The following is a 19,490-nucleotide window of genomic DNA, read 5'->3' as shown; positions in this document are numbered from 1 at the left end:
ACTAAATCGGTCTGTACTATTTCTTCATGGTTCTATGCTGATTTATCATTTTAAATAGTTTCTCAAATCAGAACTTTCATAGCTCGCCAACATTTTGCTACAGAGAATTGCTTAAAACAAAATGGCGGCAAAATATACCATATTCTTGCAGTATTGTTGGTTTCTATGTTAATTTTTTCTCCTGCTTAATTTGGAGAGAAAAATTCAAGTAGCTGCTGAACTCTGGAGACTAACCTCCAGGCCGAAAGTCTTCATAATTTTCATCCATGCATGGGGATTTGCCTATGGATTTAGGTTTGTACAGGTTTGCCTCCAGGAAAAGGTGTGCATGTATAGGGCACTTCTGACTTTGCAGGAATGAAGGCAAGTGGATATGGGGTACTGAGCAGATAGTAAGAGAGCTTTAAGTGTGTGTGTGTGTGTGTGTGTGTGTGTGTGTGTGTGTGTGTGTGTGTGTGTGTGTGTGTGCGTGCGTGCGTGCGTGCGTGCGTGCGTGCGTGCGTGCGTGCGCGCGCGCGCTGACGATGCTTCTCTATCTGGTTGAAAGTATGTACTCGTAAAATTTAAGCACACTGTCCTGTGTAAAACATAATTGGAACTCTGGTATTTATTTCACAAATACAAAGTAACTCTGTATTGGATTGCAGTGGGTGGAGGGTGAGCCCACATATACTTAAGCAACTCATGGGTCCATTGTGCTCCCTCCTTATCTATTTAGTGACTCATGCATCACTCAAGCCATCCAAGATGCTGGACGAACTGTATGCTAGAAATAGAGAGTATTGCTGATGTTGGCTATGTCAGAGCAAAGAATTTTCAGCACAATCCTCGTAATTCTGCGAAATAGAACATTGTTGACTCAGAACATATGCTGTTTTGCTTTCTAATTTGCACCTACATTAGTCTGAATTACAACTAAATCTATGCAACTGCTATGATGACCTGTTAAGTTTAAGATGAATCATAGATAAATGTAGAGAAACGTCTCTGCCTTCTCACCAGGTACTGTTACAACAGCTCTTGTCTACAGCTGATATTGTTTATCCAGCATTTAGTAAATTTTATGAGAGTAATGTTGATTGTTCTAAGTCAGTTTAACAGTTCCATCTGCGTTTTCACTGTCTTGAGTACCATTATGTCATTTAACCCACACAAGTGAGAGAATGTTATTTTTAGCGACCTCCTTGAGTTTGTGAGTTCCTGGGGTTATTTTGCTTTTACTCAGACCAACTGCACCGCTTTAACTGAAACAAGATACTAGTATATTGGTTTAACTGCACTTCCACTATGCATTATTCTTAGTACTTCCACTTGGAAGAAGACGAATTTTGCTACTGGCATATAATAAAATATCTAAAAATAGTATAAAGCACTGCTCTAAAGAGGACAAACTCTTCCAAGCAGACAATCTTGTTGGAAACTAGTATAACATGAATAATTTCAGGATAAGGTCTGTCACTGCTTTCTTCATATACAGTAAAATCCCATTTTAATATTAATGTTTTTAAGGAATAATCTGTTAAGTCCCAGCCGAATTTTCATAAGAATAATGTAATTCTCGCTTTTAAGGAAACCTGTTTTAAGGAAAATCCCACTTTTAAGGAATACTTTTCAATTAGATTTTGTGATAGTGAAGCCCGAAACATCAAATCAATTCAATAATCAATAGCACCACCATATTCGATAGTGCATCTCAATAGTAATGCAAGGGCATTATTTTTTATAGTTTTTTTATGGTCTTGCTTTGCATTACTGTCACAGAATGGTTGCTTTGTTCTCGCAAGTTGTGTGGATTCTGTTTCCATTTTTTGTGTTAGTTTATGCATCATCATAATGGCAATTAAACAGAAGAAACGAAAAGTGAAAATAATAACGGATGTCGAGGTTAATCCTTAGGTAACACTATTGTATATGGTAAAAAGGTATTGTTTTGCCAACCACTTCATTATGAAGAAAGAAGAAATTTTCAATGTCGAGTTTGTGTGGTTTGTATTCGACCAAACTGGAAAACATTCTTACCTCACCATTTGAAGAGTTAGAAAATTTTATAATGAAATTTATTGTAAATAATTGTGTAATGTTTAGTATATAACACACATGTTGGTATTAATTATTTTAGCCTTTCCTTTCCATTTTATGTAAACCCCTATTTAAGGGGGGGAGGGAGTAATTCCTCAGAGATTTGTTAAAAAGGGGTTCTACTGTACGCTCAGCATCAATCAATAATAGGTTCCTTACTGAATCAGCATTACAATATCTTACAATGCAGAGCCATAAATGTCGCATCAGTTTTTATCCATATTACATTCCAGTAGTCTTTAATCTGAACTGGGGATTTTATTGAAAATTATTTAATGAAAACTGAGTTTTTATGTTTTCATGTGAATATTTAAAAATACGTATTTAGGTACCGAAAAAAAAATTTTAAATACGTAATTTTCTGTGAAAAGAAGAAAATTAAAGTAGGCTATATTCTCTGGGAGTATCATGTCTGAAACTCAACTCAATTACAAGCTTCTGTTTCAGTGCAAATGAAATATTTATCTAAGAATACTAGTAATTATATGCTTTTAAGATATTTTCTGAATTACACTAAGGATTTTACATTTGTAATGTGATTCAGACTAATTTTTCAGCAAAAGCTCTGTGTTGGGACTGAATTTGTACCATGCTGTTATATCATCCTGAGCCTTCATGTACTCTTATTAGACCCCAGTGGATCTGTTAGTTTTTGTGCCAGCAGTTTTTTAGGTCGTCATATATTTCTTCGACCTCTTGGGACATAAGATTTGTTTAAGCCATCTAGTAAGATCCATCCTCTTGACATGCTTTTTCCACTGCAGTCTATATTGCTGTAGATAATTAACGATAGCATCAATTTTAAATTCTTTGAGGATGTATTAATTCCGACGGTGGTAAAGTGATGAATATTCTGGAGTTCTTTGCATGAATCACATTTCAATTATTCTAAGTCAAGAGTTTAATGCTAAAACTTCACTTTTTGAGATTTGAAACCATTGTGTACTGCCTTGTAATGCAGCTAATAAACGTAGGAGTTGATAAAAATGAGTGGTCCATTTAGTTGTCCTTGCATTACCCTTCAACTGAAAGGCTTATAATATTATACCTGTTATATGTACGACTGTTTAGAGATCGTTAATAGTGCCTTATGTTTTCATCTTATTTTTAAGAAAATGGAGGGGAAAAAACTAGCATGACTATCTTATTGAATAACACTAGGTAACAAAATTCGACCAAGTTCTTGTTTGTTATTTTTTAGTGTGTATTACATCATTTTGTGTTGCTGATTGTGGTTACAGCATTGGATTTTCCCTAATGTCGATATTTTAATTACAATAATGAATTCTTCAATTTCCTTAAAAACGATTAAAATTAATATTCTGAGTTAATATAAGTAGATACGTAGTGCGTCATAATACAATATACATAGTACAGTAGTCTGAATAAGTACAAAAGTAAAGTATTAAATTAAATTTTCAATACTACTACACCTTCATTCGAAAATATACATAACAGCTTTTCTGTTTATTCACTTTTGACTCTTCACACACAATGTCCCATACATGTTCCCTTTCAGAGCACAATCCCATTGCCCCTGATAACTTTTTCCATAAGGTGAATGTCCTGATGTTCATACTCCTTGCTGACAACTCTATATTCTATTTGAAGAAATCAATATGACTGACATTCTACCCAAGCACACCATGTCATATTTTCAACCAGTTCCTTGTAATTCTCAATTCTTGTGTTTCCAAAAAACCATTGTATTAGCATTCTAAAAGCTTTCCATTCATTATGTTTATCAGTCTTTGTATATACAAGTTATTTAGGTTGTAGCATTATTCGAACCTGAGGTACACTAAAAAGTCACCTTTTATTTTGCTTGAGGTAATTTGGGGAATATTTGTCTGATGAGTCAGAGTTGCTGTCCAAAACTTTGGTATATATTTTCAAGTTTCGTATGGAATAGGAGTAACAAAATCTTTCTGAACACAAGGGGTTCATGAATTACATTGAGTATGCCTGAAACCAATTCTTTCCTTGTCCATTCCTTTCTAGTGAAATGCTTATCGTCTGTCCTGCTATACCATAGATAGAGGAAGCATAAATACTTAATGTAGGCACCTTGAAACAGCAGAAGAAATTCTAACATCTTAAAATCGCCAGCAATGCCCCACTTATAATATCTGTAGTTGAGTTTTTTCTAAAGCAACTTTTACATTCTCATAATTCCTTTTGGTATGAGCAGAATGAGCTTCTGGAATGGAAGGAAACTTGTTCCCATTGTGCAATAGGACAACGTTGAGACTTCTTGCTGTGTGATACTGGATACTTGTGATATGCTAGGATATAGAATATTTTTTATATTCTTGGTACTGGTGCTGTCCACCATAAAAAAAAGTAACAATTGTGATGGTTTGTTGGCTCTCTCTGTATTCAGGAAATTGCAAATGGCATACATTTTCTTGTTCTAAAGTAGACATAGCGACCACAAGACACATGAGGAACCCAAGCAACTTTTGGTCTCCAATCTGTACTCCGAAGTAAGTTTTTGCATAAAATATGCCTCCTGTCACTTTACAGCCTTTGGATACTGACATTTATTATTTAAAAAGCAACAATCAGCAATATTGGCTAAATTGACAAACAACAGGAAGACATTTTGAAGAAAAAAAATATCAATATACTGTATATATCGATGGTTTGTTAAAGATGTCAATGTATTGAAGCCTTCTAGCTTTATACTAATGAAATTGAAACTGTATTTGACTTGACTGCCATATACTGCTAATCACTTTGAATTCTTAAGAGTGCCAGAAAAAGCGGTTAATTTAAAATAAATAATCCTAGAATATAGAGAAATATCGACATTTGGAAAAAAAACTAATGGTTTATTCATGTAAGTTTGCCTGAATTTCAGAGAGGTTGCTCAAAATATCCTCCATTATGTTCTGTATACATTGTACAACAATATATCAAGTTACAGGATAATGTACAGATACGGAAATAAAATTGAGAGCTCCCTTATTGTATAGTTTCTCTTACACATACAGCATGTGTGCGGTAAACAAGAGCCTCTGTATATATGCTACTTGTGGACAATCGTATGAAATTGTTGCATACATTCAGGTGGACTCCCATCAAGACTCACTCCAAATTTTAATTCCGTATCTGTGCATCAGATCGGGAAAACACTGCCACACAGGAATCTCGAACCTTCGTAAAAATACCCAGCAACTTACACACACAATAGAGTACATAGATTTGCCTTATCAGTTGTTGCACCACATTTTTAGTCAGCTGACTGAACTCTGTTGAGAAATACATAAGATTACATACCCAGCAGGTGACTGGGTGGCTCTCTTGGTAGTGTGATTTGATATGGACTGGAAGGTCCTGGATTCAATCCCAGGTAGTGTCAGGATTTATTTTATTGGGAAAGCTTCCAGCGAAATTTACTCAGCCTCTTATCAAATTCAGTACAGAGTCTTTCCTAGGAGTATGAGACAGTCGGAACTTCATGCCAACCACTGTGCCTTATTCTAGCATGGAAATAAAGAAAGCAGGTGGCTCCGACATCTTGACTTTAGCTTTAGGTACACAGTACAGCAACACGTTTTTCTCATTGAAATGTATCTACTGAACAAGTTGTAGAAGTTGCTTTTACACAGGTTTTGATGGTATTTCCAGAGACTATACATTACAAAACTGTTGAACCGTGTTAAATTATAATTTAATTTTGATAAGTGGCTAGAAAAAGGTTCTGTTCTCGATAAAAGGAAATATTGTACATGGCTAATATGCAGTATTAGTGAGGATGAGCTCCAAGTATCCCAGAATTTCCTGCATCACAGCATCATGTGTACAGAACGTAATGGAGGATGTTTTGAGCAAAAGATCTGAAATTCAGGTAAGATTTGTTTCCTTAAATAACTCACTAGTTGCACAAAAGAACACTTGTCAGACTGTAGTGCCATGAAACTGCAAGAATGTTAATGCAAGAGATGGCAAGAGCAGTCCTCAGGTTTTAACTCATTGGGATCCATATTGAAGGAATATAATAGAGCAGGTTAATAGTTTCAACTATTTAGGATACTATGTATGTGTGAAAAATCAGAAGGAATTTAAGTATAAAAGAAACGCAGTTGAAATTTTATGAAGTACTGACAGTTCCGATATTTCTGTATGGTTTAAAAAGGCTGACTTTTCAGTTTTCTTTTAATTTGAGTCGTATCTCATGAGGATCTAATAAAATGTTCATGTTTTTAATACAAAGAGTAGGCCACTTTATGAGAGGTACCTGCAGAAAATTGAACTTTGATATTCCTTTGGGGAGCAAAATTACAACAGAGAGAAATTAGTGAAAATGGATTTACATTCTAGTTGTTATGCTTACTAATTACATAATATCTTTGTAAGAAGTCCAATACCAATAACTTTTTAAGATTTTGATTAAGATATTTCTTCAGACAATTTGTCGAAAATAACATGCAAGCAGCCTTTACTGTTGTAAGTTCGAAAACAGATATTTTCTGTTATCAGCAGAATTTTTGAAGGTGATTCTTGGACCTGCTGGGTGATAGAACAACACAAACATCCTTGTTTCCTAAATTGATGTCCACAATTTCTGCTATCCACCACTAACCATTGTAGATGCAACACTGGCAGAGCTATGTCTAATATACAGTTATCGTGAACTTCTGCGGACTAGCATATTTCGTTTACTATATCTGAGGTTCACTAAAACCAAAGTGTGTGTTTTTATATTACTGACATTGTAATGCATACAGTATTAATGTTTCTGGCAATAAATGAAAAATAAATAAGCAAAGCTTAAATTGAGAAGAATGGATATTAATATAACTAATATAACACAGTTACTGTATACTCGGCCTTGGAATTTTCCTGGGTTCACTTTTATAGGTAGGGTTAAGACTCATTATACACCAATTCTTCTTATACTTACCCTTTGGTCATTACTCTACTTCCCGTTACAAAAGAAAACACTTTCTATTCCTATTCTTCTACTATTTAAAGGGGTTAGAATTAATCCTTTCTCTATCTATTCTCTTAAACATGTTCCAAGCTGTCCAGGAAGGTGAACAAATTCTTTCTTTGTCTTTCAATGCACTTACAGAGTAGCAGGTTTGAAATTTTGTTCTAAACATATTCTTGGAAGTTTATACGAGAAAAAGTTTTCATAAATTACCCTTTTGGTCGTTTTAAAATTACAGCATTTTCTTGGAAATTCTAGCTTTTAGGTTCACTATAACCGAAGCGTAGGTTCACTATAAACGGATATATTAATATACTCTTTAATGTATGCAGGTTGAGATCAATGATTTAGGTTCACTATAGCCGAATGTTCACTACAACCGAGTTCACTATATCCAGAGTTGACTGTATTGGGTAATTACGACGATAGTACTTGGATTCAGAAAGTGCATCAATAACATTGATAGGGTTTTCCTCTGCAATAGATAACATCTTCCATTAGGGATAGTTACACAACATCCCCATACTTGATGTTTACTATTTAGGTTTGCTGTTAGTATTGTTGTTGTATCAGAGAAAATATTAACAATATTTTGAGAATTTAAGCATCCTTTTGGTGGATTATATGCTGAAAATATAGTAAATTATTGAAAGATAATTTGAAGACAGTTTAGTAACACAGGCATTGAAACAGTTCAGTTATGGCAGAAGTATTAAGTGATGCTGTATACCTTTTCTACCCAGGGTAATCACACCACTGGAGACTTTGGGAGCAGGAAGCAACATGATTAGTTCTGTAAATATTGTAACCAGGAATTGTTAACTTCTCTGGGTTAATAAAATGAGTTTCGGTAAAACATGCTACAGCTGCGTTGTGTAGAGAGAAAAATTCTAAAAGTGTCATCTTTTTTTGATTCTATCAATTTGAATTCCAGTTTAAAATCAATTCAGAGAATTTTTATAATATCATTGACCTTAATGCCCATTATTGAGAAGGCCTGTGTTAAGTTGAAGGAAAGTTTTAATCACTGATAGGTATGGTTTCAGGGAAGTGCAACTGCATTAAACTTCCAATAACATTGTAGCTGGAGAGATATTTTGAATTGAAGTATTAGTGACATTGGTTTTAATGTGTATAGAGTGTAATCAAGATGATGTAGGAGAATATATACTGTGAGAAGGAAAGTATTCGGAGCTTTGGCTATGGAAAATTTGGGTCTGTCTTTCTTTAACAACCCTTAAAATTTGCTGAGTGTGCTCCTTCACAGTTTACACATGTTGGTTCGACTTCCCCTTGGTTTAGTGCACACAGAAAAATGATGGGTTTTGAGGATGCTTCACACAGCATGGTATGAAATGGCACAAGTTTTTAATGTCATCATTACACTGACATCTTGTACACTGATGAATATTTCAGAGTTATCAACGGTATTCTGCTCTGATGAGAGCATATTGAATTTGTTTATAAAAAATCTTAACCTGTTCAATTTTTTTCAATTTTGATGCCAGGGTTGTAGGCTATGTAAGAATGTGTTTTACTTTATAAAAAGACAAAGCGCTGTCTTTCAGATAACCACATTGTTCTTATTTAAATTATTAAATATTATATTAAATACAAATGTTTCTAATATCTCCACAATTTCTTTAGTTATCTATAATACAAATAAAGTTTAAATTGACTTATAGAGTTTAGCTGAATGCCAGTATAAACACTTAAATAATATCACCATTGGAAACAAACATACTAATTCCATGACCCACTCTAATAAAAAGAAAACTTCTCAAAACTGTATTTCACGAATGCTAGTTTGTAATCTACAATTGAATATTGGATTTGTAAAAACTAGCAAACTAGGTATCTCCAATAATCTCTCATTTACTTCCTTCCTCCCTTTAAGCCTCATGTTGTTGATCATTATCCGTACACACAAGCAATCTGGTGCTAGTTTTGATCATATGTAATTAGTAATATCATCAAAAACATGGCCATGGACACATGAATGTAGATACTTTTTACATATACTACCATCATGAAACATCTGAGATCTGAAACAAGGGAAAGTTTTCGAAAGACAAGCAGAATCTTATGTGTAGGGAAATGTCTTTCAGGTTGATGAATTTCGGTGTTATTTTAATTTGTATTGTTTCACCCCCTGGAATTAAAAGTATACAATTGAATATTGAGTTTGTTTCTTGTAATCCTGAATGTAAATAACAAGCTGTGGCCAGACATGGCCTTGGCATTCTTTAGGAATTGTGGATAATGGTAAGGGTATATTGCAACCAAAATGTATTTTTAAACATTACATTGTTTTCTTTGGACAATTTTGACACAAAGTTTGACTAGAATTTAATTTTTAGTATTTCTCGTTTCTTGTTATGTTAGTGTGAAATATATTTATTTGCGTTTAATCAGATAAATATTTCAAAATGCTTTATTGTGAGGTACTCTGTTTTTATAACAGAATAGTATGAAACTTAGTGATATAATATACAAATCAATAAAAATTACATTTATTTGTTGTTATAACTACAGTGACTGGAAAAAAAAACCGATCGCTTGAAAAAAATACTAAAAGTCAAGTTTAAATGTAAATTATGAAGTAATCTCAGAAATAACATAACTGTTATCGTACTAAATTTAAAAATTACACTTTTATGGACTTCTAACATGTAAATTCACGCATTTCACACCAATAAATCTTCGGTTTATCGTCTAACAACGAAGGAGTGTGTTTCTGTGCTGAACATGTGGGGTAGGTCATCATAAACAATTGAAGTGGTTTTATTGCTTTATTGCTTCCTTTCCTTTTTGAAAATGAATAACAACTGTCGAAAATGGTTTGTTTGCCATTTCGTCAATAAATTTAGTTCAGACAATGCCTCATTCACCCCAAGACGTTGCCAGAGCTGTCGCTGTCATTGATGACGGACGCAGCCTCGGTTACGCCGCTGCTACCATAGGCGCACCATACACCATGGTGCAAGAGGCTGTGAAACGGTTCCCGGAAACACAGAGTTACTCCAGAAGACCTGAGTATGGCAGAAAAAGGAAGACTTCAGCCCGAGAAGATCGATTTCTCGTCAGCCAGGTTCTAAGAAACCGCCATACTACAGCAGTTGAAGCTCAGAATCGACTACAACATGTGCGGGATGTTAATGTGAGCGAGAGGACTGTTCGACGACGCCTTGGAGAACAAAATCTTCAATCACGACGACCTGCTACGGGACCAGATCTGATCAGAGAGCACCGAGCCGACCGTCTTCAGTTCGCTCGTCAGCATGCCCAATGGACTGTGCAGCAGTGGAGCAATGTGCTGTTCTCTGATGAGTCCAGGTTCTCCCTGAAATCCCCAGATGGTACGAAGAGAGGTATGCACATTGCAAGGACGCCATTCGGTGGAGGTTCCGTGATGGTGTGGGTCGGCATCTCCATGGAGGCCCGAACGGAATGCTGATCATCGAGAATGGTAGTCTCAACGCTCACCGCTACATCAACGAGATTCTAGTCGATCACGTAGTGTCCTTTGCTGCATTTATTGGCGATGATTTCATATTCATGCAGCGCGCTGCGTGTCACAGTATCTTGATGCATTTGGAGATTGGTTGTCTCAACTGGCCAGCTCGGAGTCCCGACCTAAACTCTATAGAAATCTCGGATAGGTTGGGTAGATATATCCGAGATCGTAATCCTGTTCTGGAGATCTTAGGTGATCTGTGGGCGACACTCCAAGAGGAATGGGACAATATCGACCAGAGAGACATCATAACCTTAATCGAAACCATACCTGAGAGAATGGCAGTTGTAATTAGGGCCAGCGGGGACACACCGGATACTGAGTGTTTGTTTCAGTTATTGATAGTGTGAATTTAAGTTTTGTGCATCAACATCATTTTCAGTGAAGTTTAATGAACAACTATTCAGCTGAAAGTTAAGTGAAAAATTTTGCAAAATTCCAACAGAAATGTAGATTTATGAACATATGACGGTCATTGACTCAAAATTGGAATGAAATGTGTGAATTTACGTGTCACAAGTTCATAAAAGTGTAATCTTTAAATTGAGTACGATTACAGTTATGTTATTTCTTAGGTTACTTCATAATTTACATTTAAACTTGACTTTTAGTATTTTTTTCAAGTGATCGGTTTTTTTTTTTTTTGCCGGTCAGTGTACTTAAAACCAGAGATGTACAGTCTTAGAAACAATATATGGCGCAAGCTATTCACACCAGTAACTTTTTATGTGTGCTTTAAATATAGTCGCTAATTTTTATACATGATATACATAAGCAAACGAGTTCTGACATGTAAGCTGTGCAATTGGGGAAAGAATAAGCTATCGGAAAGAGAGTTTGTTGTCCACACCTGTGGAGTAACGGTCAGCGCGTCTGGCCGCGAAACCAGGTGGCCTGGGTTCGAATCCCAGTCGGGGCAAGTTACCTGGTTGAGGTTTTTTCTGGGGTTTTCCCTCAACCCAGTATGAGCAAATGCTGGATAACTTTCGGTGCTGGACCCCGGACTCATTTACTGGCATTATCACCTTCATTACATTCAGATGCTAAATATCCTAAATGTTGATACAGCATCGTAAAATAACCCAATAAAATAAAAATAATAAAAGCGAGTTTGTTTCATGATGGTTAATATTATACAAATCTACTGACGCAGAAGTTCATCTCAGACTAAAAACATGTCTTCCCTCTCCATACCCATTGGTGATATAGCCACGACACGTAAGGTGACAGGACAGATCTTGCCTCCTCTACTATACCTGTCTGCTTGCTTGCTTACAAATGGCCTTTAAGGAACCCAGAGGTTCATTGCCTCCCTCACATAAGCCTACCATCAGTCCCCATCCTGAGCAAGATTAATCCAGTCCCTAGCATCATATCCCATCCATTTTAATATTATCCTGCCATCTATGTCTCTGCTTCCCCAAAGGTTTTTTTTTTCCCTTTAACTAACACCTATATGCATTTCTGGATTCACCCATACATGCTACATGTCCTGCCCATCTCAAACATCTAGATTTAACGTTTCTAATTATGTCAGTTGAATACAATGAATGCAGTTCTGTGTTGTGTAACTTTCTCCGTTCTCCTGTAATTGCATCACTCTTAGCCCCAAATATTTTCCTAAGCACCTTATTCTCGAACACTCTTAACAGCTGTTCCTCTCTCAAAGTGGGAGCTCAAGTTTCACAACTATACAGATCAATCAATAATATAACTTTTACAAATTCTGACTTTGACCTTTTTGAGAGCAGATTGGTTAACAAAAGCTTCTCAAGCAAATAACAGGATTTCCCATATTTATTCTGCATTTGATTTCCTCTCGATTGTCATATATGTTTGTTACTGTTGCTCCAAGGTACTTGAATTTTTCCACCTTTTCAAACGATATAATTCCAATTTGTATGTCTGCATTCAATTGATAAAAAAAAACAACTTATACCCAATATCTGTGGATTAATACTTGGCTTGATTTTAAAAAACTACATACTATATTGCTTGGGAGATAAACATTAGATAAATTTTCTTCTCGAAATAAAACAAAGATAAACAAATTAATGCAACAATATAAAAAAGTCGCACAGCATTTGTGTGCACTCATAATTGAGTTCTGGCATCTTGTCAGCTCATTTGATTTGTGTGGATATAAAGGAAAAATTGTGACGTTGTCGTGTATAGTTCCTGGGGTAGCTCAGTTGGTAGAGCATTCGCGCACTAAGGGAAGGATCACGGGATCGATATCCGGCCCCGGAACAATTTTTCCTTGAAATTATTCAATATAAAAAAAGATATGTGGACCTAACCTCTTTCACATGCCACCGACATTGTCACTGCCTGTCATCTTCGAGGCATTGAGTCAGCCAAGTTGTGGAATTGTATTAGTAAAAGGAAAAAGATCACATATAGCAAATGAATAACGATTTTCAAACCCACATTAATTCATTTATATATCACAGAGCATAACAAAATGATTTATTTCCACAATTAATGCAAAACTCGTCTCATTAATTTAAACTAAATGAAGTTAATGTCCAATTTCATGATTTAAATCAGTCCTAGAATATTAAATTGCTTCATACAGACCATTTCTATCACAGACAGTTTGTCTAGTGGAGACTTCCTCTTCGCATACATTGGAGTCATGTTCGACCCTTGGGATTGTTTTTCTCTTCTTTTTTTCCCCCCTTTTGTTTTGTTCCATTTGCAGTCTTTATCACACTACTTACGCTAAATTCTTTTCCCTGGCACTTGTTGTAGCTATGTAGGGATGACATATAACGAAACAGAACAAATGTTATTACATCAACTAGTGGTTTGCTTGTGAACCTGGTAGTTTGTCCTTTGATCATGCGCAGTGCCTCCTTTCTGGGACTTTGAAAATATCTGTGTGTCATCAATTGTTTCTAAGACTGCACATTTCATTGATCATACATATGAATTAGTTTTAATATTACTGATTTATATCCTTTTCAGAGCTGTTGTATTTTGCAACGTTTAAATTCATTCACTGCTCCAGTTAGTGTCAGTAAGCAGAAATATATATTCCAGAATGTTGCATTAGTGTGTAAACCTTTCGTGTAATTTGATAGATACAAGGTCGTAATTTATACGATTTTCTCTGATTCCATTAGGTTGCTCAAGATGAAACTGGAGCATCAAAAGGATATGGCTTTGTGCATTTTGAAACTGAAGAAGCTGCCACAAAATCTATTGAAAAAGTAAACGGAATGTTGTTGAATGGAAAAAAGGTATTTGTTGGGAAGTTTGTTCCACGTAAGGAGCGTGAGAAGGAGCTGGGAGAAAAGGCCAAGCTTTTCACAAATGTCTACATTAAAAACTTTGGCGAGGACTTCAACGATGAGCTACTTCGTGAGATGTTCGAGAAGTATGGCCGAATCACCAGTCACAAGGTAAAAATATGCAATAAGTTGTTCTTTAGAAATATGTTGATATAAAGTGATAGAAACAATGCTGTCTGCATAAAAATAACAGTGTGTTAAACGTTCATAGTATGTAATTTTAATTCGAGTAAGCTACATTGTTTAGATGTTGTCTTAAGTTTCTTTCAAGGAAGAGGAAAGCTAGATAATAAATGCTGTACCATTTTTAGTGTAACTGTCATACAAGTAACTCGCGGGCAAATCACCAAATTTATATTTCATGTTATTTCTTCAATGTCTGCTTTCAGCAAACTATTGCAATTAAATTCTTCTTTATTGAGAGGAACAAAGAAGTTCCGACCACTTGTGTGGTGTAGAGGTCATTATGCTGGTCTCTTACGCAGAGGGCCCAGGTTCGATTCCCGGTTGAGGTTTTTTCAGGGTTTTCCCTCAACATAAGGCAAATGCCAGAAAATTCGGGCCACAACATCCCTGAATATTACCGGCTCATTCATCATCGAAATCATATTCATAACAAATCAGTAATGCATATACAGTTGCCATCTAGTTCAGAACAATAGAACCAGTCTCAACAATAGTAAACAGGCCTTCGGATTTCACACAGAAGATTAACTCAGATATGTTAAAGCGAGTATAAATAACAGCGAGGGGGGGGGGGGAGAGAGAAGAAGTTTGGGTGCTGGTTGGGACTTCGTGTGAACACAGTTTGATGTTGTTTAATATATACATACTATATAGTATGTTTAATCTAACAGAAATAATTGTAAGCACAAACACCCTCATTGCATATGACTCAAATACAGTGAAACCTATATTAAACGATCACTGGTTTCTTTTAGAGAGATGGTTGCTTAATAGACAGTCCCCCCCCCCCCCAATAATGAGTTAAATCACTCCACATATATAAAATAAATGAACTAGGAATGTATTGTTAATTATAATAAGTTGTGTACAGAACTTTTTTCACAATTTTATCTTGTAAGTTAACTAATTTTTTATGCTTTAGAAAATCATAAATAGAACTCTGTATCATTTCATTACATTTTTTACGACATTTTAAAACTTGTCTCAAAAATAATATAGCATTACATTATTTCGTGCAACAATTATTATAACCTACATAATTGAAGGTGTAGTGGTAAATCAGTACTATACTGAAAGCCAGGTTATGAACCGACTAAACTGAAAGCAACGTTCTGTTGCTCTCTTTCTGAGCTCTGTTGCCACGTAGTGGCACGAGATTCAAAGTGTGTTCAGCGTTTGTCACCGATATGTTTAAAGGTAGCTGTGTTTTCTTCTTTGGTGGGCTTCTCCACTCTTCAGTGGTTGCCCTTTCTTCTTTGGTGTTTTCAATTATTAATATAATAAGTATATAACGAATTCAGACATTTCAGTTGAACGAACGAACAACAATTCGATTCAAAAGAATAATGATAATAATAACGATAACAATATAGTGTTAACTAAATGTATCAAGATATATTATAGAAATTTTTATTTTATTTTGAATCAGTTATAAATCGAATTTACTATTTGGCTATTTTTGTATAACAATAATAATAATTTAATGGATATGATCTTAATTTTATATTTATACTGATTGAGTTATATACCGGTATATATATATTTATTATTATTATTATTATTATTATTATTATTATTATTATTATTATTCACATATATCAATAAGCAAATATACAAATCTAAAAGGAAAACTTGAGCCGGCTGAGCCATTGTTTAAAATAAATAAGCAAACAAATAAATAAATAAGAGTATTCGGACACTATTAGGTCTACTATTAATTTATAGGAAGTACACACAACATGGAAATTAGAACAGTTAAGTCAGTCACAAATAGTGCCTCAGCCGTTTGCAGTGCTTCTTCTACCAATGTGATGCTTCCATTTACATGTTTTATAAAAAAAATAGTCGTTAAAGCTTGTTTACAAACAAAATCATTTCTGTCTCTCCAGACTTAAAAATCCGCTTCCTTTTTGTATCGTAGCACTCGGGAGAATTCATTATTGTATTTCAAATACTACTGTATATAGTTATCAATAACACTATCAACAATATTAGTAATTAAAATTACTGTTTTTAAGAAAGCAAGAGCTAATGACACTGGTACGAAATACAAGTCGCAATGCATGTGGTATTGCAAATGAACTGGGAAGTTTGGCTACACTGTCTCCGTGATCTCGTTGCCAGATTTTCGTTAGCAGACGGACATTTTCACGTGAGGTCCAATGAAAACCTCCGTTCTCCTTCTCCCCTCCACCCCCCATACTCAACGTGTCATCGCTGCACAGGCTACCCCTCTAACCTGCACTTTCCTCTCGCCCACCCAACTACTTCCTGTTTAGTCGGTTCATAACCTGGCTTTTAGTATAGTGTGTTGGGTTTATAAGCTGTAGTCTGGGTTCAAATTCCAGTCGATCCACCCTGAATTTATTTATAACTTGCATTGGGAAATCCCATGGTCCAGGCAACACAGCGGTTTTCTCTGGGTACCCCAGTTCTCCTTTGACATCCCAGTAATTCTCCATATTCATTAAGATCATAATGTAGTAAATTCACCTCGTGTGGAGTGCCCTTTGCTGCTTGGTACTAGCAACATCTATGCGCTCGCTTGTAAAGTTGAGGCAAATAACGGCATTGTCATTGGACAAAGAAAACTAATTGAATACGTCCACTTGTGTAATATTTTGTTATATTTCCGAATTTTACATCTTCAGGTCATGAGCAAGGATGATGGGAAGTCCCGTGGTTTTGGTTTTGTGGCATTTGAGGAACCTGAGGATGCAGAGAGGGCTGTGGATGAGCTGAATGGCAAGGAGCTTATTGAAGGCAAGGTATGCAGTTCCAAACTACCATTTTCTTTCTTTGTTTCGTTGTTTCAATGCTGAATTGTCTTCTGACTCTCTCGCCTTCATTTCCAGCCACTGTATGTTGGCCGTGCACAGAAGAAGGCTGAACGTCAACAAGAGCTTAAGCGAAAATTTGAGCAGCTCAAGATCGAACGTCTCAACCGTTACCAAGGAGTTAATCTATATGTGAAAAATTTGGATGACACAATTGATGATGAACGTCTTCGTAAAGAGTTCACTCCATTTGGAACCATTACCAGTGCAAAGGTAACAATTGTGTGTAGAGAGTTGTTTTATGTTGGAAATTAAAATTCAGGACATCTTACAAGAAAATCAGATGGAATGCTGAGTGCATAAAATTACAAGTTGTTTCATTAATCTGTGTAGTGTATAGTTATTTTAACTTATAAAAAAATTCTAAAAGATGTACTGAAACAATTGAAAACAAATCTTCGTGGATAATGTTTCAGTAATATATTGCTGGCTAAATGTTACAAGGGTGTATGTAGTAATATTTCTGACATAGACATAGAACCTTGTAATATTGACCCAGTGATATGTTGACAGAATTCTTGTGTATGTCTAATTAATGCCATTATGCTTTGGTTATCTTATACCATAACAAGAGGCATTTGATAAGTGTTCGGGTTGTTTCTTGCTATTCAAGTTAGCTGACTGTTCGAAACACGAGCATTTTTCAGTTAAAAATTTGTGTACTTTCATAAGTTCTGCTTACTGTACTCCAACCAGGAGAATGAGACGCAGCGGGGTAATGCTGTGAATGAATGTTGATGTCATAAGGTCACACACGTGGATACACGCATCTCCATTGGCTAACTCTCAAAGCACAAACGATAACATTGATACATATTTATACTACCCTAGTTACAAAATTAGTTCATTGTTAATCTCCTGGTCTTTTAATCCCTCCATACAGGAAATAACATATGCAGGAGAGCGCATGTTTTTTAAACTGACGTTATAACGGTAATATTATCTACTTCATTCCCATAGATGACGCAATAGTAAGCACATTCCTTTCACGGTTAATCTCCTGGTTGGAGAACAGTATGATTTTTTTCATAGATTTCCTGTATTAAATTCATAGTAAAATGTCTTGCCTCTTTATGCCTACACATAGAAAACATTCCATCATTTAATAATATACCTTCTCAACTTCAATTTCGGAAATGGTTAAATCATATTCAGAGAAAATAAACTTAATTTCGGTAAAACTATACCTCATTTTCGGAAAATGTAAATCCTATATCGGCAATAATACCAGACTTTGAAAACAATGAAGTCAATTTAGAATTTTAAAGTTTTTTCTCACTTTTTTCAGCTACATACTAATACTGTCTATGCACATTTTATTTAATACAATTGTATGTATGTTAAAATAAAATTTATTTTCCATACTCTCTCAAGGGAACAGAAAAGTAATTTAATATTAAAGCTTGGAAATTAGATTTGTTTTCCAAAATTGAATTTCCATTTTCTGAAATTAACTTTACATCTTCCGAAACTGAAATTACTTTGTCCGAAATTATATAGAACACTTTTTTCCGAATATAATTGAATATTTCCCGAATTTGAGATTGAGAAGGTACAGTCTCGTCGATTTATCCAGAGTTGATACTGTTTATTCACAAGCAATGCACAAATCCTTAAATAGATTCGTAAAGCGGTTGTGATTGAATTTGTGTATTATATTATATTTCCAAAATATAAATATTTCAATATTCAATAACGAAACTACATTTGGCTAATAAGAATTTCAATTATTCAGGTAATGTTGGAAGAAGGACGTAGCAAGGGATTTGGCTTTGTGTGCTTCTCATCTCCAGAAGAAGCTACCAAGGCTGTGACGGAAATGAATGGCCGAATTGTTGGTACTAAGCCTCTTTATGTCGCGTTGGCTCAACGAAAGGAAGATCGCAAGGCACATCTTGCCTCACAGTACATGCAACGCATGGCTAACATGCGCATGCAACAGATGGGACAAGTAAGTTGACATTTTTCATTGACCATATTTGAGAAGGCTGTTGCCAGTAAGTGTCTGGCTAGTTGCAAAGTGCTCAATAAAACTAGGTATTCTACATCAGTAATTTTTGTTTTTATCCGACGACTGGTACTTAACTGCATTATCCACCCAAGTATCCACATTTGCTGGAGCTGTAGTTCTTTTGCCACCATAGGTGTTGCCCTCAGTGCACAATGGAGAGGGGGGGGAGGCGAACTATATAGCACCACATGATTATGATCAGTGGAGCAATGGTGGAATGCTAATAAGAGAAATGGTATCCCGTGAAAACCTACTGTTAAGCACCATCTTTTCTATCCACCAGGATTCGAACCTGGATTACCAGCATGGAAAGCAGATGCTCTAGCCATTTGGCTAGTGGTGTACCATACAAGTAGAAATATGCTGTCTCTGATATGAGAGTTTTTCTGACAATTGGGGGTCATTCCATGTAAATTCATCCAGACCATGCTGCCCACTGTTTCCAATCTTGCTGAGACTTTGCATACTGTATGTGTTACATACCTCAGCGAATGGTTTCCTTCAAAATTGTAATCAATGGATTTTTATTAAACTTTCTCAAGTTTCTTGATTCTGCATTTCAGCGTTTTTGAGAGCAGACTGGATGACAAAAGCTTCTCAATCAAATAATAAACATATTTAGTCT

General features: G+C 35.5%; 1 protein-coding gene across 1 annotated transcript in view; it reads left to right on the top strand.

The window, feature by feature from the left end:
* The window catches only part of pAbp (poly(A) binding protein), a 44,863-nt gene that overhangs the window by 10,961 nt on the left and 14,412 nt on the right, over positions 1 to 19,490 (top strand). The window contains exons 3-6 of the mRNA XM_069830883.1: positions 13,664 to 13,942; positions 16,669 to 16,785; positions 16,873 to 17,067; positions 18,590 to 18,805. Of these exons, the coding sequence (XP_069686984.1) occupies positions 13,664 to 13,942; positions 16,669 to 16,785; positions 16,873 to 17,067; positions 18,590 to 18,805 (807 nt within the window). The remainder of the gene's footprint in view (positions 1 to 13,663; positions 13,943 to 16,668; positions 16,786 to 16,872; positions 17,068 to 18,589; positions 18,806 to 19,490) is intronic.

This window comes from Periplaneta americana, chromosome 7 (assembly GCF_040183065.1).
Source record: "Periplaneta americana isolate PAMFEO1 chromosome 7, P.americana_PAMFEO1_priV1, whole genome shotgun sequence".
NCBI classification, from domain to species: domain Eukaryota; kingdom Metazoa; phylum Arthropoda; class Insecta; order Blattodea; family Blattidae; genus Periplaneta; species Periplaneta americana.
Note: the sequence above shows the minus strand (reverse complement) of the source record. Positions and strands in the feature narration are given on the sequence as shown.